This window comes from Somniosus microcephalus, chromosome 9 (assembly GCF_052327205.1).
Source record: "Somniosus microcephalus isolate GS21.2 chromosome 9, FLI_Smic_1.0, whole genome shotgun sequence".
In the NCBI taxonomy this organism is placed as follows: Eukaryota; Metazoa; Chordata; class Chondrichthyes; order Squaliformes; family Somniosidae; genus Somniosus; species Somniosus microcephalus.
The window spans coordinates 140,391,155-140,412,383 of record NC_140995.1 but is presented as its reverse complement, the minus strand read 5'-3'; the positions used below and the strand labels follow the sequence as shown (position 1 = coordinate 140,412,383).

The window sequence follows — 21,229 nt, the reverse complement described above, 5'->3', positions numbered from 1 at the left end:
TAATGAAAAACAGCAGAAACAAAATAGAAAAAATAAAGATAAAATGTAGAATGAAGTGATAACGGGAAATAGAGCAAAAATAAGATGTAACATGCAAAAATATGTGACAAAGTCTGAGTCAAATAAATAAATTTGATGAAGATATGTGAAAGTCATCATTGCAATATCTATTTGCCGTCTGTGAAACTCCATGAAAATGTGTGTGTATGTCTGTGTGTGGGAGGGTCACATGGGTAATGTGTTGGTGAGGTCTCGCACCTTTCAATTTGCTGCCAAAGTGTAAATTATAATGAGGCTGCAGCTGGTTGATAAATAAAATATTTTGTGAAATTACAGCAATGTTCATTTTGTGAGCAATCAACTCATCTTTTTCACACAGCTAAAGAATTCTGCACAACAAACTTTAATTTTGTTATATAAAAACTTTATTGCATTTCTGTACATATAAAAACAAAACACTTTCAAAGTGGAAAAATAGTAGCCATTATAATATTTACAAAATGTAATATAAATAGAACTTTGGCATAAAATATCTAGCTGTAAACTTATGTTTAAAAACAGTAGAAACAGAGGCAGAATATATCATTTCAAAGTGCTAGTTAGCAGTTTCTTTATTGTACAATAAGATCTTTGTATAAGGTCCTGTCACTGAAGTTCTTCCCTTTCATATAGATAGATATAAAACTAAAAGCAACAGGAAAACCATTGCAAAACATGTAACCTATTTCAGTCATAGTCACCACAGTTCCCCCATGTTATGAGGTGCATAATTTACAGTTAGAATTTGATAGTATTTAAGTAAGTTTGGGAAGTATTACCAGCAATACAATGGTACACAGAAAGTACTTATCTCTTGATCCATTTATAATGAAAAAACCAGTGCCTCTCCCAGCAAGTTGCTCATGGGCAGATAGCATGAAGACAGTGGACAGGAGGCTAGCAGGGCTTGAAGCAAGGAGACATCAGGCGGAAGGAAGGTCCGTTGGTGGCAGGTGAGTTTGGGCAGCTCAACTGACGAATAACCAGCATGGGCACGGAGGGAGGGAAGCCTAATTAAGAAAGTAGGCAGGGCCCAAGGAACAGAGGGAGCAAGTGAGAGGTAGAGCCACCATTGCTTCAGAATATAATAATCTACTCATACTCTACATCACACGAATTAGGTATTTCTTCTCCCAATTGTCCCTTTTCTCCCTTCTATCAGGGCAAGCAAACTCAGATGACAGAGTATCTGGGAGGTGTATGCCAAGCGGATAGGTGATTCACAAAACATTTTAACTGTAAAATATTAGTGAATGGCTATTCCCCCCCAAAATCCTACAAGTGTTGCAAGAGCTAACAACTCATGTGTACCAGGTCAACCTATGGCTCTCTGTGGGTTGATACCTGGTCTGAGCTGTTCACTGACATCCAGAGCAGTGTGGAGGCACTACAATTGGCCTCAGTGTCCCTCGGCCAGGAAGAGGAAAATCAAGCCCGGACCTTTATCCCTGTTCAGTGACTCCTATAGGAAAGTAGACACAGGTGGTTGTCAGATGAGGATAGATTCAGACTTGGGGGGTGATTTCCTCAAAGAGTGGCCACTTTGGGTTCAGCACTGAAGAGCTGCTGACATCCAGTAGGAATCATTGCACTCTGGGGATGAAGGGTGAACAGCTGAAACTGGGAAACAAAAACCTAATTAGTGCCAGGTAGAGTTTCAGTAGATGACTATATTTTGAAGTGTGTGGTACACCGATTTGGAGTTTGTTAAGGGAATGAATTAGCTATATCAGATTTTCTGCTTTAAAATGTACAGGTAGGAAAACCAAAGTGCCATACATCTTAGTTATTGGGGGATTAAATGCAAGATCGCAGTGATAGGACTGGGAAGAGTACTGGTACCATTGGGAGCAAAAAGGATACATTAGATATGATGGAGGTTAAGATTTTCTCAATACATTAGGTGTAACAAAATCAGAAACCTGTTTATAAAAACCAGCCTTATAATTTATTAGAATTAGCATATAGCAGAAATTTCCCATATGTTATCAGCAGCCTCCAAGAATACAAAGTTAACACTGGGGAGAAGTGGCAAAATTGGTGAGGTAGACATTGTTGGTATCTCAGACATTAATGGCGATATGGAGTCAAGGGGTAATATTAGAAAGAGTGGTATTCGTAGCCTCCAGAAATATGCTGGTAATGCTGGGAAGGGTGGTCTCAATGAAGACAATGGCAACATTGGGAAGCTGAACAGACGTATGGAGGAGGGTGGCATCAGGAGTTGCTAGAAAGGTGAACACATCATTGGAGAGGGACGGAGCACTGTGTGGAACTGAACTACAATCAGGACCAGTTAGAATCATCATTTGGTGTCAAAATGAGCCAATTTATTCATAAGTACTGCAAAGTTTGTAATTATCTATCATGCAGTTTTTATATATTTTTTGTTATGTAAGTGCCAGTGTGTATTATGGTGGGGGAGAGGGGGAAAAGGGTTATCAGGTCACCCAGGCAACAGAAGTCAGGTGTCATAAATAATAAACTACCATTATGCAGTAAGAACATTTTCAGTTATTGTATGCACACTTTAGTAGCTTATTGCAATACATTGTATGAAGACCATGGTAAAAAATGTCAATGACTCTATTCCAAGTCCAGTTAACACTGTAAAATTAGAAAGCACAAGAGGTTTATATGGACTCATATTCCAGAAACTCTCTTGTAGATTTTTTGTACAAAACAAACAATATTTTGGAATGAAAGTAACACAATTATAATTATCTCTTGCACTCTACTTGTTTTACTTCAAAATTCACCACATTCAAAAGAAAGAACCACATGCACAACTGTTGGTTTCAAAAACACTCCATCTAAAAATCCAATATGCTCTGCTAAATGAAAAAGTATTACAGCAGTGATCTGGGAAGAACCCATTCATTATTAACTCTAAAGCCATAGGCATTATCAATTTCCATACGCAATGGTATGCAATGCTGCAGTACATTGGTATGTCAACACATAGTATCACAAAATTGGATTTTTTTTCCACTATGTTGAGCTCCCAATCTCATCAATGGTGCTGTGGGGAGGCACTTACTAGATGCCAAGTGCCTTCTCATGGAGGAAGAGAAAATTAGACCTTGGACTGCTTTCAAGAACTTTCTACCAGTTGCTTGGAATAAGAATTGATAAACATCTGCCCTCCCTCTTGCCCTGCACCCATTGTGTGGCCTGGGGGGAAATAATGGCAGTGCAAAAACATAGTTATGCTTTTCACATTTGATTAAACACAGGGTGGCTGTTCCTTGAACACAGTGCTAGTTTTGTATTTAAAGGGTGTTTCTGGACTATTGGAGTTTGGCATTCTGTATAAATTTTGGATCAAAATGCTTATCTGCCTGGAGCTGAATTCTACCGTTGCTCAGCTGCCTTAAGCTGGCTCTGTGTGAACATTAATAAGGTGGACCAATTTAAGGTATCTGAGTTGCCCGTTAGAATTAAATTCCCAAATGACTTCAAAGATGCGTCCATACTGTTTGCAGTTAAACTAATTACTATTGGCATGCATGAATTTTTTAAGAAAATGGAAAACTTGATTATCTCACCAACAATCTATTCTATCTAACAGGCCTAACCTTGGCCTCAGGTGACAGGCTGCTACAGTGTACCTCTCATTTGATTTAGCTCTGATGCACTTTTCACTGGTTATAATAACTCTAATTCTGAAATAACTATCACGTCTGTCCTCTGAGATGAAACCTTTATTTGGCATACTGCAATCTTCTTAACTGCCAACAGTTAACTTCTTTATTCAATTATTAACTGCTGCAATTATGAGGACAAACTACCAGATAGAAAATAGCCATTAGGAGCCTTTATGTTGACCTCAGTTGTACATCCCAGTAGCTTGATGTGTCCTTTTCCACAGGACGATTGAATTGACAACAGTTAGCCATAAAAATTCTATAGTATTAGAATGTAACTATGTCCAGTGAACCACAAATATTTATTTAATCTAAGGTATTTTATGAACCAGCACAGAGAGCTGAAATAATACTGTGAATTCTGTCCCCTTTTGTTTTTTACTGGGAGAGAGCTGAAGATTGAAAATGTTTCTACTGTGTGCCTGGTGACAGCAGTAAATATTTTCTGTTACTCACAACCCCAGGTATCCTCAGAGGCATTGCTTTGCCAGTGAAACCACAATTCCCAACCTTAAAGGTGGAAAATATTAATAAAATCAAATTAAGTAAAATTCAGGTAATGTTCAGGGAGAGTAAAAAAAACCAAAAGAACTAAGGCTGGGAATATCATCGGGAGTTCTCCCGATTAGCTGTAATTGACGGAAGCCCTGGTTGGACACACAAAGGGGGTTTCTGCCGATCTCCGCCAAAGTTACAGTGGTCGATCGGGAGAACAGCACCTCCCCACCCCAGGAATTTCCCAGCGTCACTCTCATTTTTGTCATGCTGATGCCACGTACAACTGACGTGTGATGCTTTTTGATAAAATTTATGTCTTCACTTCACGTGCTTGCAAACAAATGACTAAAATTTTAGCAAAACTTGTAAGATGGTACCGCTTTAAAACTGAAATCTTTGTTGTACTTGATGAGATTTCCTTTGTTCTACACCATCAACCCAGGCTGCTCAGAGCTGAGATTGCCAGATTGCATTTTATGTGTGTCTTGTAAAATCCCATGGATGATGGTCAAATGGTAATAGATCCTTTCAATGATATATCTTTGAGGGGCTAAACCTAAACTTAGGATTCCAGAGTTGTGGGTCAGTGTGTCACATGATAATCAAACTGACCATGTGAGAAGCAAAATCTGTCTGACAAATTTCAAATTGCTGTATATGAGGTTAGCTGTGATATAATGGGTTGGATTTTCATTGAGGAGGTGGGTAGGAGGCGGGACTATAACTTTCAGGGTTGTAGTCCCACCTCCATCGAGTTCTAGCCAACCCACGTGATTTTGACTTGATTGACTTTGTTGAGCCCACACAGCAGGCTCAGCAGGCCAATTAAGGGCCACCCGGCAACAGGTGACGTCACAGATTGATATTTCATCTGTCAAGACCTTTTGACAGATGAAATATCAGCGTTTGACAGCTGTTTGAAGCTGTCAAACACTGAATCTGTACTCCAGGTTAATTCCTTCCTCTCAGGATGATTTAGAGATCTCCCCGGAACAAAAAGTTGAATGCTGCAACTTTTGACAGCTCACGGCCATTCTGCTTTCTGTGTCGGTGAGATGAGGGACTCCCGAGACCTGAAGGAAGGAAGGCTGTAAAGGTAAGTACATGTAAGTAAAACTTCTTTAAACACTTTACACACACCAAACACACTTACCTCTGCACTCATGCACCCATCACTCGCCTGAACACCGGACATCTCAACCCCTCCAAGCCCTTCATCCCGACAGCCCGCCTCACTAACTTGCCGTGGTTTGAAGCCGTCGGGAATCCCACATTTCACCAATGAAAATAGGGATTAGGCTAAAAACTGCCTGTTAATACCTGTTAACAGGCAGTTAATTGGCACGAATCCCCTTCCCGCCTCGGGGAGGCGGGTCCCAGTGCGGGTCGGGTACCCACCTCCTTTGAAACTGGCATGGAGGTGGGTTGGGGGCGCGATGGGTTCGTGCCCCCCTGATTTCGGGATTTTAACCCCCCACATGCCTCCAATCCCGCCTCCATGGCCCAATGAAAATCCTGCCCAATGAGAGGAATATTGCAGTGTTCCAAATAGCAAATAGCAAAATACAGTTGTCTCAATGCACTGTGGATTCTTTCTCTGTTTTCTTGATTTATTCTCTTGTTTTCTCCCTAATTTTCCCTCTGAGTTTTGGTCATATTAGTTTACAGTATGTTCCAGACTTGAGTGAACAGCACAAATTTGCCTGTAATTGCCTGTTTTGACTGTAAAAGATCCATGAATAAGTTTATGAAACAGGAATACAATTCTGGTAAAGTGAAAGAGATCTTCCCAGGCTGGAGTTATTGAGGAAGTATTGGTACAATGAGTGGAGTTTGAGGATGCAATTAAGTTTAAGCATGGTCCAGTAAATCTAAATTTAGACCTGTGTTTTGGAACTCAAAATTATAGTTGCCACCTGTAAAAATACTTTAAGTTGCATTTTTTCAGTAATGACCAGCAATGTTATTACTATCCACAGTCCACGTTCATCTGAGTGGGGCAAATTAAGAATCATTCAAATAGTTATGAAATTGTTCACTTCCTATCCCTATTTAAACAATATTTCCAATTTTTCACCCCTCCTGTCAGGAAAGAGGTGCCTCATTCTACAGGGTAGTTCTATAGCCACCTGCCAACCTCTGGTACCTCCTCTGATGGGATATTCTTCATGTGCAAGCCTAGACAGTGAATATTCCAGAAATTCGGGTCTTCCTGTCAAATCTATGAATAGAGATTCCCTGCCACGATTGGCTCGCCATGGCCCATGTGATCCCAGGGGATGCTTTGAACTAACTGCGCCCCTGGGATACGCGAGCACTGCACGCCGGCAGCTGGAGGAGGCCCAGGATCGGAATCCCACGCAGGCCCACAACACAACGGCAGGCACGCTATGTAAGTGCAGGTTGGGGGCTTGCACCTGCGGGAAGCCTCCGACCCGAATTTCTGAGCCCATTGTCAGTTATTCGTCCAAGGTGGGGGAGGGTGGAACATCACAGCCAAGCCTGATACCTGGACCTAAGCACTTTTCAACTGGATAGCAATCAGGACCAGGAGCCCTGGTTAATGTTTCACTTATCAGCTCAGGGACGTGGAGGTAAATTGTAAAGCCTTCTCCAGCCTGGCTGAGAATAGCTAATTCAACACAAACTAGGCATTAAATCACAGACCTCCCTGGTCAGTATAGTCGAGTGCCACACCAGATTGCACATTTGCAATCTAAGCCCTTGAAGGTTCAAACTTAAAAGTTTGAAATTTAAGTTAGAGTAAAACCCACCAATCTTAACATGCCTTATAACCAACCCAAATCTATTCAGTATTGTCACCAGGTTCAAATTAGAAGAAAAAAAATCTCCCTTCTAGCAAAGAAAATAGCTTTAATTTAAATCATATTTGTTGCAGCTCGGTTCTACCTTCAGTAGTTTTAAGTGAACAAAAAAGCTGGGAGCAAATTTTCATACAGTCGATATTATTCTATGATGACAACATCTTTCAATAAAGCAACAACGCTTCATTCATAGTTCATTCTTTCAGATGCTAGCTGCAATTCTGCTTTATGGCTCTTTAATGGAAGTGCACAGACTGTAACAAAGCAGCGCCACAGTCAATGCTCTTCTTGCTGCAAGATAAACACATTGTCACTGAGTAATACAGTTGTCACCCATATCCTGAGCATACCGATCTGATATTATGGTCCTTAATTCATCAATATCTTTCCGTAATTGGTAAACATCAGTTAGCTTCTTTGAAAGTAATTCTCCACTATGGTAATTCTCTCCTTCATCACCTGAACAGTGCAGAGCTGTTAAAGAAGCAGAGAAAACATTAGTTACCACAGAAATCATGCCACAAAGGGATAGATTTTCCTACATGTGATAGATTTTACTATATTTTAGGGAAAAGGAAGTTGTGTGTGTAAGTGTTGTTTCCCATGTTATATTCCTACTTTTTTGCTGAGTAGTGAACAGAGGAAAATATATATTTGAGCAACTGTAAGTTGAAGATTCAATAGCTTTTACAAATAAAACTTTAAAAATAAGCTTGCACTTATAAGTTTCAATTTCATATATTTATGCGACTTTTAGTGGAGTTGAACATCTTCATAACAACACTGTTACTTCATATTTATCTCCTATCCTGCTTAGATTCCAAAAGTAGTCAGTAGTAGAGCTGAAAACGGGACAAAATGAACCATTAGAAACAACCATTTTGTCTGTTCCCATAAGTTCCCGATAATCTTGATATGCAATATGAAATTCAGCTGGAAAGGGCCAACCAAGAATTATTTATGTAATATAATTATTTATGTTGAGTAAATAAGGAGAAACTGTTTCCAGTGGCAGAAGGGTCGGTAACCAGAGGACACAGATTTAAGGTAATTGGCAAAAGAAACAGGGGCGAGCAAAGGAAAAGAAATCTACACAGTGCGTTGTTGTGATCTGGAATACACTGCCTGAAAGGGTGATGGAAGCAGATTCAATAATAACTTTCAAAAGGGAATTGGATAAATACTTGAAAAGGAAACATTTAAAAGGCTATGAGGAAAGACCAGGGGAGTGGGACTAATTGGATAGCTCTTTCAAAAAGTCAGCACAGGCATGATGGGCAGAATAGCCTCCTTCTGTGCTGTATCATTCTATGATTCTATATTTGATGTCCCTCCTTTGATTTTCACCACAATGTTTTTGACTTGCAAACACATGTTATAAAGTGACATTGTCCTTAATTATTTTTTTGGAGGGAGCGGGTGGGCAGGGAATTTGTGTGCTCATCAAGAGCATGGGCAATCGAACATTTTTCCATTGTTTGCACCCAGTCTCAGAATTAAGCACTCCAGGGGTAAAGCATCTACAACTCTGCCCAGCAATGTGACTTAATCCAAAACTCAGACAAACACCGCCTACTGCACAAGTGTAACATTTTTCTTTACTATAGTGCCAATCCTTGCAGACAATATTAGACTGCCTGTTAGTGTGTGAGCTGTGGGTAAATGAACTGAGCTGATCATTTCACATGGAATCCTTTTCAGCAGCAGCAGCACAGTGAGAAGACCTTCATCCCATCAGCCTGCATTCGAGTCATGCCAAGTCCCAGTGAATAAGGTTCTGACCCATACTGAATAATAGTCAAAAGTGAAACCAAGGAAAAATGAAAATATATTCAATCTTCAACGAAGAATCACTTTGAATAAGCAAGCTGGCTTCTGGGCGTCTGCCAAAAACCTAGGAAAATGAAGTGGGAGGAGTGTTGACATCACTCCTGCCTCATTAGTGTGCAATATAAATATTTTCCCTTCTTCCAACTTGCAGATTGGGCTTGTCATTGGCAAATTAATTTCAACGTAGATAAGTGTGAGGTGGTGCATTTTCCTAAGAAGACGAGGAAGGCCACATACTCCTTGGAAAATAAGAGTCTAATAGGGCTAGAAATTCGGCTCCTTTGCGCCTGCCATTAGCGCCACCGGGGGACACTAACAGGGCGCAAAGGGCTTGTCGCCGGGGGTGCGAAAAAAGCGCCTCCCGAGAAATTCAGCAGGGTGTTGCTGAGGTGCTACCTGATAGTGCTGTGACCCCGCCGGAAGCATCCCGAGCCACTGCACCGCCAGTGATGACATCATCACCATGCGCCCCGACCCTTCAGCACCCCGTTACCGCCCTGCAGCAGAATTTCGGCTGCGCCCCACGAGGCTGCCACGGGCAGTGTCAGTGCTAGCCATGCGGGTCACGAACCGGGCCGACCTCCGCTCACGGGGTGGTATTTGAAGGGGATGTACAGCCACAACCCGCGCCGCCATTTTCTTTTTTTGGCCGACCTCCAGGTTGGCCCTCCGTGGTGTGCCCTGGCTTGGTCCTGGCCACAATCGTGCAGCCCGACACCATGCCTCGACGCCAGGCTGCGGCTGCAGCACCACGCCACCCTGGGGGCCTTGTGTGGGCCATCGGTGGTCATGCAGAGTGCGGAGTGCGCAGCGGCCCTCCCCTTTAACTGAAGGGGAGGTGCATTGAAACGCAGCAGCACTCCTCAGAGCCTCCGCGGAGCGCTGCCGATCACGCCTCGACATCACCTCAGTTACTGCCCCACCAGGAAGTGGAGCGCCCGAGATTGCACTCCGTCCCCTGTGCAGGGCGGTAAGCCGAATTTAGCATCCGAGGCGGTACTTCTGCGCAACCGAATCTTGCACCCTAAGGGTAGAGGAGCAAAGGAATCTAGGGATACAGATACACAAATCATTAAAAGTAGCAACGCAGGTTAATAAGGCCATAAACAAAGTAAAAAAAAACACTGGGATTCATTTCCAGAGAGATAGAAATGAAAAGCAGAGAAATTATGTTGAACTGGTATAGAACTTTGTTTAGACCACACTTGTCCATATTACAAAAAGGTGTTAGAGACACTGAAGAAGGTGCAAAAAAGATTAATAAGCATGATACCAGAACCGAGAGGTTATACTTATCAGGAAAAATTGAACAAGCTGAGGCTTTTTTTCTCTAGAAAAAAGGTTAAGGGGTGACCTGATAGAGGTCTTTAAAATTATGAAAGGGTTTGACAGGATAAATGTAGAGAAGATGTTTCCACTTGTGGGGGAGACCAAAACTAGGGTCCATAAATATAAGGAGAAACTTCTTTACCCAGAGAGTGGTTAGAATGTGGAACTCGCTATCATAAGGAGTAGTTGAGGTGAATTGCACAGATGCATTTAGGGGGAAGCTAGATAAGCACATGAGGGAGAAAGGAATAGAAGGGCATGCTGCTAGGATTAGATGAAGTAGAGTGGGAGGAAGCTCATGTGGAGCATAAACACTGGCATGCACCAGTTGGGCCAAATGGCCTGTTTCTATGTAATTCTATGCAATTTTAGTTGGAAGCTCTTTGACCCCACTCGGGGATATCCCAGTAAATATGTGTGAAGTGCAAAGGAATGGAGTGCAAAGGGTCTCCACCTTTGTTTCCTGTGCTTTGCACCCTTGAAATAGATAGCTGGGCACATTGAACTATAAATAATAATAGAAAATCAAAGCATTATACAAAAATAAGGACTTCAAATGGTGACTGAATTATGCCAACGTGTCCTGGTCTAATTATCTTCTGCCCCCTAACCCTGCATCGCCTGAAAACTACACTTAGTCTTGACTCCCTGACTTCAAAGCTACAGGAGGTTGACTAATAAGTTGAAATGTATACTTACATTGTATGCCAAGTAGCAGCGAAAGGTTTGGCTCCTTGCCCTGCGCTCTCTGAGTAAGAATATTGCACAGTGCACGCAAATCACGCAGACAGTAGGACATTTCCTTCAGTAGCTTTTGGACGGCCGGTGTCTCTTCCGCTGAGGATTGCTTGGGCTTCTCAGCTTCCTGTGGTTGTTCATCAAAGGTTGAATTTTGTTCCGACAGTCTTTGGTTCTTTGATGAAAACTTCAAAGACATGAAAAAATAGGTTACATGTGGAACCTATGGTTACAATAGGAAATTCAGCAAAGGAAGTCATTCAGCCCATTGTACCTGTGCTGCTGCTAACTCTTCAACTGGAGCTTTCTAATTCCATTTTCCTGTTGTTTCCCTGTATCATTTTATATTCTTTGTTTTCAAATACTTATAATATTCCATTTTAAATGATGTTATAACCTCTGCCTCAATAGCTACTTTTCATAAAACATGTTTTAATAACCCTGGGCCCAAAATTCCTTGGGTTTTCAGTTAACTGGAGACGTTATCAGGAAAGCCATTAGATCTTTTATGTCCAACTAAGAGGCCATGGTTTAATGTCTCATCTGAAAAATAGCACCTCCAACAGTGCAGCACACTCTCAGTACTGCACTGGAGTGTCAGCCTAGATTTTTATGCTGAAGTCTCTGGAGTGGGACTCAATTTCACAATCTTCTGACTCAGAGACAAGAGTGCTACAACCAAGCCATGGCTGGCCATCCTTTCTGAGATGCAGTCTGATCAAGGCTCTGTACAACTGAAGCATAACTTCCTCCCCTTTGTATATCAACCCCTTTGAGATACAGGCCAACATTTCATTAGCCTTTTTGATTGCTGTTTGTACCTGTGCACTAGCTTTTAGTGATTTGTGTACATGGACACCCAAATCCCTTTGTTCCTACACAGTTCCTGGTTTCTCACCATTAAGAAAATATTCAGATTTGTCTTTCTTGGATCCCAAGTGACTTCCCTACATTGAACTTCATCTACCATAGTTTTGCCCACTCACTTAATCTGTCTATGTCCCTTTGTAATTTCCTGCTCCCATCTACATAACTTATTGTGCCTCCTAACCTAGTGGCATCTGCAAACTTGGATACAGAGCTTTCTATTCCTTCTTCCAAGTTATTGATATATATTGTGAAAAGCTAAGGCCTCAGTATAGATCCCTGGGGAACACCATTTGTCACATCCCGTCAGATTAATTCCCTTTATCCCTGCTCTTTGTCTCGTACCTTTCAACCAATTACCAACCCATGTCACAAGCACCTCCACCATTGTCTCACTCTCAAATACAAGATAGGCTCTTTCTCTACGGCCATTCAATCTTCAACTGGTTCCTCCCCTTTTTGATTATCCTTTGACTTCTTACATGTCTATAAAAGCTCATACTATTTCTCTTTAAGGTGACAGCCAGTCTTCTTTCATAATCCCTTCCCAATCTCTCTTTTTGCTTCCCTTCTATACCTTTTATATTTCTCATACTTTTCACATTTTTGTAATATCTCCCTTCATTTATCATATACTGTTTTAAACCTAATTTTTGCTTTATCATTTCTACTTATCAAAGGAACTGCAGCCTTTGACAAACACTGTTTACATAAAGTCAAAATGTATTTAACCTGTACCATATCCATCTCATATTTAAATATCTCCCACCGCTGGTCTGCCATTTTCCCACCAAATAATCTAGGCTAAGCTATTTTTTATCCACTATTGAAGTGTACAAAACTGTAAATGACCTTTAATGTATTGATCCACAGGCCCCATGAAATCTTTAATGTTCCATGGTCTAGAAAGATTGAAATCTTTGCTGAGGTCAATAATTTCATAAAAAGTCCAATAACGCAGTCCTGTCAAGTATTACTTCTTAATACTGAAATTTATGAATTATCATGACTTGCAATTGCCAGAAACATTTTTATGTTAAAATGAGTGCCAAGGTTGTAATTATTTTAATTGTTATCTTTAATTGATACTTATGGGTTTGTGGGTGACCCTTTCCAGCTAATGCTTTGTGAATGCCTACATTTGGTGTTATCATTTCTAGGTTACTCTGGAAGGTGATAGATATGTTGCCTCTCTCTACAATGATGAATTTAAATGTCCTATGTTCAGCGCTGGCTGGGTTGTGAATCTATACTCATTAACACTGCAGTATGTAGGCCCCATCAACCAGTATTTGGCTGTGGTCTTAGGGTAAAGAGAAAGCAGTCGAATAAATGGGATCTAATTTTCCAATAATAATTACTCAAACTAATAGGATTAGAAAATCACAGCTGCCCTACCTGGTCCACTGCTCCCTTTACAGTAAGTAATTTGTCAGCACTTGATGTTGTCAGCAGCCAAGATCTGTACACAGCAAAGTTTGCTGTCATCTATTTTACTGCTGAAGCAAGCACGTCCACATCAGGAGTGTTTTAATGGTTATTACTGTTTAGAAACCGTAATACCAACTCATTAAATCCTATTTATTAATGCTGTAGTCTCTCGGTGCCCATGGCCTGTGATTGTCAGTAACATTTGTGTCTTGAATTTTACAGCTACATTCTGCTGTTTTTCATTTTGGTCTTTATTAAGAATTTGACCTTTAGTCCATTGCATCTGAAAGCTACGCAGATGCACTCCTAAATCTGGTCTCAGAATTAATCATTTTTGGAATATGTAGCTATGCAAGACTTGGAGAATGTTACAATGTGATATTAGAGCAGTGACGGCTAAGAGGAGATTTGATAGAGGTGTTCAAAATCATGAATGGTTTTGATAGAGTGAATAAGGAGAAACTGTTTCCAGCGGCAGAAGGGTCAGTAACCAGAGGACACAGACTTAAGGTGATTGGTAAAAGAACCAGAGGTGACATGAGGAAACAGTTTTCTACACAGTGAGTTGTTGAGATCTGGAATGCACTGCCTGAAAGGGAGGTGGAAGCAGATTCAATAGTAACATTCAAAAGAGAATTGGATAAATACTTGGAGGGAAAAAATTTACAGGAATATGGGGAAAGAACAGGGAAGTGGGATTAATTGAATCGCACTACCAAAGAGCCAGCACAGGCAAAATGGGCTGAATGGCCTCCTTCTGTGCTGTATCATCTTCTGATTCTACATCTGGTATTCTGAAAAGTTAGATATTAGCACCAATACTTGTGTGGTGTTAATGCACTAGCAGTCGGCAAGCTAAGTAAAAATAAATAATTCTTGTTTTAATCTATTCTAACAATTATTTCCTATCAATTGAGTTCTGCAATAGTTTACAATGTGGAATTTAACACTTAATTTACAAGTCAAGTGTAGTTACTTCTGAGTTTTGTTTAATTTTATTTTTAATCAAAAATGCCTGCTCTAAGTTTGGAGGTTGGATCAGTGAAACCCCGGTGGAAATGGTGCAGGCAGCCATTTTAAGCTGCTTACGCCATATCCCCAGGGGCTCCAAGTTATGCAGCAGACCAGGAGAGTCCGCCCCCCCAACCACACCCCGGAAATTCTAGACCACGTACTTTAAAAAAAATTTGATACAAGGGTCAGTTTTATCTTAAGAGCAACTGAATTTGTCTTTCTCTGGACTGAGTTTAGTTGTTGCTTGAATTTTACAATGGCACCAATCAACCACACAGCAGAGACAATGCAACATGTTTACTCACATCTTCCATCAGTTCCTTCAGCAGCTGCAGATTCCTCTGTGCCTCTCCAAGCTCCTTCCGGAAGGTCTGTGAGGCAGACTTTTCTTGTGTCAACCTTTCCTCTATAGCCTTCAAAATGCATCACAGCAGTTGGTGAACATCTGACTGAAAAAGCGTCACTACAACAACTAACTAACCTTCTTGTGACAGGCATTTTGAAGATCACATGGCAGCAGATGAAAGTGTACATTAAGATAAGTTGACCAATCTCATAACATTAGTGTGCTCCACTTTACTGAGATTTACACGGAGATTACAAAATGAAAATTTATGAAAGGTCCACCCAACAGCTTAGCTGGTTCAGGCAGTCAGTAGCTGAACCATACAGACAGGGAATGTCCTAAGTTTGTTTCATGGTCTGTGCTGAGTTACCTAATCTTAGCTGGGGCAGTGGGTGGAGTGCTCATTTGTACTTGAAAATGGCAAACGAGGTCTTATAACAGGCGTAGGACCCTGATTTGCATATGCAGCCAAATGCATGTTTCGGGTGGGCAAGCTGGATGCCCGATTTACAGGCCTACCTGAAAATCACATCAGGTGGGCCTTGGATATACATAAGGTGGTCGCTGTTTCCCTGCAATTTTCCTGCAATTCAAGTCTAGGAGGTTGACTCGGCAGATTTTGTCTCTTTTCCCACCCGAAATACGCATTTGGCTGCATAGGCAAAATGGGGTACTACACCCGATATAAGACCTCATCTGAAAAGGGATATAGACAGGTTAAGTGAGTGGGCAATAAGGTGGCAGATGGAGTATAATGTGGGGAAATGTGAGGTTTTTTACTTTTGTAGGAAGAATAGAAAAACAGAATTTTTTTAAATGGTGGGAATCTATTAAATGTTGGTGTTCAGAGAGATTTAAGTGTCCTCGTACAGGAAACAGAGAGATAGCATGCAGGTACAGCAAGCAATTAGGAAAGCAAATGGCATGTTGGCCTTTGTTGCAAGGAGGTTGGAGTATAAGAGTAAGGAAGTCTTGCTACAATTGTACAGGGCTTTGGTGAGACCACACCTGGAGTACTGTGCAGAGTTTTGGTCTCCTTATCTGAGCAAGGACATACTTGCCTTGGAGGCGGTGCAACGAAGGTTCACTAGATTGATCCCTGGGATGAGAGGGTTGTCCTATGAGGAGAGATTGAGTAGATTGGGCCTATACTCTCTGGAGTTTAGAAGAATGAGAGGTGATCTCATTGAAACATGTAAGATTCTGAAGGGGATTAACAGGGTAGATGCTGAGAGGTTGTTTCCCCTGGCTGGAGAGTCTAGAACTAGGGGGCATAGTCTCAGGATAAGGGGTCGGCCATTTAAGACTGAGATGAGGAAGAACGTCTTCACTCAGAGGGTTGTGAATCTTTGGAATTCTTTGCCCCAGAGGGCTGTGAATGCTGAGTCGTTGAGTATATTCAAGGCTGAGAGAGATAGATTTTTGGACTCTAGGGGAATCAGGTATATGGAGATCAGGCGGGAAAGTGGAGTTGAGGTCGAAGATCAGCCGTGATTTTATTGAATGGTGGAGCAGGCTCGAGGGGCCGTATGGCCTACTCCTGCTCCTAATTCATATGTTCTTATAATCCATTATGACAGCTGCTAACTAGGTTATTGTTATACAGATATTCCCCAAGTTTACTCCTGATAATTGATTCCATTATTTTACATGGAACTCACATAAGATTGTTGGGACTGTAGTTGACTGTGTCTGTTTTGGGATCCATGTTAACCTGTTTGCAAACTACTGGTACCTCTCCAATTTCCGGTTCCTCCTTCATAATGATTGTCAGTGCTTCACAAAACCCTTCCCTGGTCTCCCTGGGGATTTATTTGTTTGTCGCTACATTTAAACCTATCTATTTATATGGAAGTCATTTATTTTGCCTTTATTAATTCTACAGAGAGCATGTTGTTCATAGTTGCCTTTGTGAATATTTGGAGAAAGTAATCATTCATAATGCTTACTAATCTTTGTTCATTCTCGGTTTTCACTCATTTGCAGCTTATGGCCCTGACCTTTGATTGCCCTCTTACTATTGTAATACTGAAAGGATTTTTTACTATTGTATTTTCTTATCATCCTGGCAAATCTACACTGTACAATCTCTATGGTATTAATGTCTTTTCTATATTGGGGAACCCAAAACTTTACACGGTACTCTAAATGTGGCCTAAGCATTGCCTTGAACAAGTTTATCATTGTACTCAATGTCTCTATTTATAAAACCCAAAATATAATTCTTTTTATGGTTTTATCTGCCTGCATGAGCACTTTCATCTCTATTTGGACCCCTAGGTCTCTGCTCCTTTTACAATGTTCAGCATCTTTTGATTCAGCTTAAACTCCCATTCCTCTCAGTTCATTTTAAAGAGCAAGGTAAAAAAGATCACGATTGAAGATATGGACCTATTCCAATATGATGTTTATTCTCCAAAAACAGTTTGTGTTTCACACATTTAAAGAAATTGGAGTCCAAATCTACCATTGTTTTGGCGAAGTCCCACTGGAATTTCAGTGGGATTCTACCAGGCTGGTTGCAAACTAATCCGGGACCCAGAAAGACTGGCTCGCCACTTAATTTGGTGACTCCTGTTACGAGGACGAGGTCTCTGCTCACCCCTGCAAGGCCATCAACATAATGGGGATTGCACCCCAGCTCTCTGTCAGGACCCCAGGTTGGTATGCAGGTAGGCGTAACTGCCCAAGACCTGGCAGAAATGGGGCCCACATGGAGGTCAAGGCCAGGATCTCCAAAAGGTCAAGGGAGTGCATTTTAAAAAAAATTACAAGCTGCTCCCTAACACAGGCCCATTGCCTTTCCAGAGGGTATCCCCTCCCCAGCCCGGCAAGCTTCAGCCAGTGTTCCCAGCCTCTTTGAATGAGTGGCGTGGTACCACATGACGTAAGAAAACTACTAGGCACTTGGCCTAAGCGTTAAACAAAGCTTTAATCAACTGTTTTACAACATGGAGGTCTAGTTGTGTCCTTCGCTAGTTCCTGCTAAGAATGTCCTGCGCAAGCTGGGCCCGTGCCCGAGTATTTATACTCTCCCAGGACAGTGCCACCCGCAGGCCGCTCAGTTGATTCGTGTCACCACAGATGTGCCTCCAACCTGACAGAGGCCCACTCCTCCTGGCTCCTCCCTCTCCATCCCACGTACTTTGACAGGGTCAGCGATGGAAGCCACAGACGGGCACCTCCTGACACTTGTGCCAGAAGATGTTTTTTGGGGCCATTGTTTCTAAATTCACAAATAGTTACACACACACATTGAGAATATACATATTCTGACAAGTGAGTGAAAATCAGTACTTTTAAGTGCCCTCTTCAGTGACCTCTTCACCAGGGCAAGCTGTACTACTGCAGAAAATGTAATTACCTGTTTCTCCAGGTTACATTTTTCTATTTGCTGTTCTTGATTGTCAATGACCTGCAGACAAAAGAAAAAACAAACCAGAAGCTATGCATTAGTGCACTGACTCCAGCCCGACCAACGAGATGCGCACTCACTCCATCATGACTATTGTTTATGCTGCCACAACGCCTGGCACTTTCACCATTCGCACCATGCTTGTCTTCAGCAGCCTTATGTTTCAAAAATCTCTTTCAAACAAGCAGACATGTGTAAACACAGAGCTGCAGGAGGTTAAGGGTGCTGTTTTCAGAGAAGCCTATCCTAAATGTTACTGGTTCTGCACTAACATATTTCAGCCTTTGTTCTTCAGGCAAGTTCTCAAACAAAGGGGAAAGAGGAGAGGAAGGAATCAGAGAAGAGGTGAGAAAAGTAGGAGAATCGGACACAAAAGGAGGGAGACACAGAAGGAAATGGGAAGATTGGGTAAAGGAAGAGAGAAAGGGAGAACGAAGAACACACAAAGCTATGTATACACTGAAGGGGAAGAGAGACAGATAGTTAGGCATAAAGAAAAGGAGGTGAGAGAGAGACAGAAGGGAAATAGGAGAGTGGGACAAGAAAGTAATGAGAGAGGCACAGACATATAAGAAAAAGAGACCCAGATACACACAGGTGAGAGAGAGAAGGGATGGAAGAAAGACAACACAGAAGGAAAGAAGAGAGACAGATACAAAGACATAGGGAAGGAGATGAGAGAGAGCATGAAGGGATGGAGAAGAAAGACACACAAAAAGGGAAAGATAGTGGGAGAAATTTTAACCCCAGGACGGGCCGGGGGTGGCGGAGAATAAAAATTCAAAAGTAGGAAACCCGACCCCCCAACCTACCTCCAACGCACCCACTTCTGTTTTAACGGAGGCGGGTTGGGGGTGGATGTCTAACCTGCTCTCCAGAGGTGGGCCCGCAATTTAAATATTTTTGAGAGGCTGCGTGCCTCCATTTATAGCTCTGTTTTAAATTTAAGTGCTGCAGGCCGGGTTTCCCAGGGCTCGGGAAACCTGGCAGCTGAAAGGAGGCGCGAGCGGCCGGATGCAACAGGTAACTGCTTTTCCAGCATTCCTGGTGCTCCCCCTCCGCTCCCCCCCACCCCCCCCAACCAAGCAAGTCTGTTTCCCACTCCACGCAATCGGACCCCTGCGGAGCCCCTCCGCAATTGGATCCACTCCCATGATCAGACCTCCACAATCAGCCCTCCGCAGCCCCCTAATCTCGCCGGTCTCCCTGATCTATTCACGGCCCATCCCCCTCAAACAGGAAGTATTTTTTCACACAGAGGCTAGTGGAAATCTGGAACTCTCTCCCCCAAAAGGCTGTAGATGTTGCGTGAATTGAAATGTTTAAGACTGCACATGAGGAGAGGTTTTATAGTGGAGATAGTTATAAAAAGTTTTTAGGACTATTGAATTAGATTGGTTTTGCTTCTGCTTATTGTGAAGTGAGCCATAAGGGGATGATTTAAAAATGTTAAAAGTTACAGCATCAGAATTTTGCTCCAACATAATCGGCTGAGCCCACCCCTGCTTGATGGCTTGTTTTTGCGCTGTGACATTCTATGATACATACAACCTGCACAGCATGTTACCACATTGCCAGATTACAGGGCAAAACTAACCTTGCTGGCATGTTCACACTTGTCCCTGAGGTAGTCGTTCTCACACTGGAGCTGCTTTACGTCCAGCATGGGAAGCCGAACTCCATCTTCTAGGCACTTCTCTACTTTCTGCTGCAAACTAAACATAAAGGCAACAAAGGTCACCGACCTGAAACATTATCTGTGTTTCTCTCTCTCCACAGATGCTGTCTGACCTGCTGTGTGTTTCCAGTATTTTCTGCTTTTATTATAAAGACAACAACAGTTGTCTTATATAGACATCCCATAATATACCTTAAAGGCTGGTAGTTAAAGAAATGTGTGCTGCTGCTTATCAAAAATATTGGCTATTTTGCATTAGGAATTTTTTTTAAAAGCAAATCAAACACATAATCATTGTCCGAAAAAGGTATAGCATTATTTAAAAATAACAAACTATATTGTTGATGGCCTCAAAAACCGTAATTGTTCTTTGGGAGGAGTACATCGGAATGACCGGACAATAGACCAGTTTCCAGATACCTCGGGTCCCGAGCTAGTACCAAAGTTTCTGGGATGCCCTGTTGGGGGCAGAGCCTCCGCCCGCCCCAAAGATGATTATCAATTTAGCGGGACACTGTATGCGGGAGTTCCAGCCTCTTTGGGGAGGTGGGAATTGGGGGAAAGGGGACTCTCCAGCATTGCTTATTGGCAGGTGCCACAGATGCATCCTTAGTGACGCAGGCACCCGTTAATGGCCATCTAATTAAAGAACCTCACCCAAGGTCAAGGGGTCAGCAGTGGAAGCTCCCGACGGATGTGATCCTGGCACGTTCTGGCCCATGAATTTTCAGGGGGCAAAATGTTTTAAAGTATGCTAAATGTATTATAGTGGAATATATAGTTTTAAATAGAACACATTGGGAGCAATTTTCATCTCCCTACCGCCCCATTCACGCTGAAAAACGGAACGGTACACAGACAATTTTAAAAAAAGTATTGCGCCTTTGCAAGTGGGCCTCGAAATGGGTGGCCAGCGTTCCACCTGAAACTGGCAGGAGCTTTAATAAAATATTTAAATCAGGGCCCTATGTCATTTTTAGGACCCCAATGCAACTGAAACTGAGCACTGAGCAATGGAACCAGCAGTCTTTAAAAAGGGCTGCTGCAGGCCACTCCAAAATGCCCCAAAAAATCCATGGAGCAAAATTGAAAAAGAGAAGCTTTGAAAGGAAATAGATGAGAGCAGCAGATGATCAGCAAATAGCTTCAAATCAACTCTGCTATATTTCAGGGCCCTTGTTTCTGTATGGTGGAGTTTTTGTGTAAGGCTTAGTTTCTGAAATAGCTGAAAGCTTAACTCAAGAAACAGTTATGATGAGTAGTGGAGTAAATCAATGCTGCAGCAAATCAGATCCCGCTAGCTGCAACAAACATTTGATTTCTTTCCTGTTTGTGCTCAAGTGCTATGCTCAAAGTAAGAAACAAACTCCCTGGAACTTGCGGTCCTGATGATGGCATTCGCCGTCATGTTGCCTTTGAAACTGACCGCAACTTCAGGATTTAGCGCTTGTGCAGCCTAACACTGAAATCTTCCAGTTGCAGTCTGTCATTCACTGCTCCTCCACAGGCTGCATTGTGGAACTCCCACCTCCACCCGCCAACACCACCCAGAGCTGGCAATCAGTGAAATCA

At 42.1% G+C, this 21,229-nt stretch overlaps 1 protein-coding gene across 6 annotated transcripts in view; it reads right to left on the bottom strand.

The window, feature by feature from the left end:
* Nucleotides 1-413: 413 nt before the first annotated feature.
* The window catches only part of cep85l (centrosomal protein 85L), a 361,990-nt gene continuing 341,174 nt past the window's right edge, over nucleotides 414-21,229 (bottom strand). For 5 of the 6 annotated variants that reach the window (XM_085997327.1, XM_085997324.1, XM_085997325.1 and 2 more), the window contains 5 exons: nucleotides 19,577-19,694; nucleotides 17,929-17,979; nucleotides 14,524-14,631; nucleotides 10,868-11,093; nucleotides 7,039-7,483 (listed from right to left, as the gene is read on the bottom strand). In XM_085997327.1, the coding sequence (XP_085853453.1) occupies nucleotides 7,320-7,483; nucleotides 10,868-11,093; nucleotides 14,524-14,631; nucleotides 17,929-17,979; nucleotides 19,577-19,694 (667 nt within the window). In that variant the 3' untranslated portion in view covers nucleotides 7,039-7,319. Of the gene's footprint in view, nucleotides 1,660-7,038; nucleotides 7,484-10,867; nucleotides 11,094-14,523; nucleotides 14,632-17,928; nucleotides 17,980-19,576; nucleotides 19,695-21,229 lie in introns of those variants that run through there. The other variant, XM_085997326.1, reaches the window with a different exon arrangement.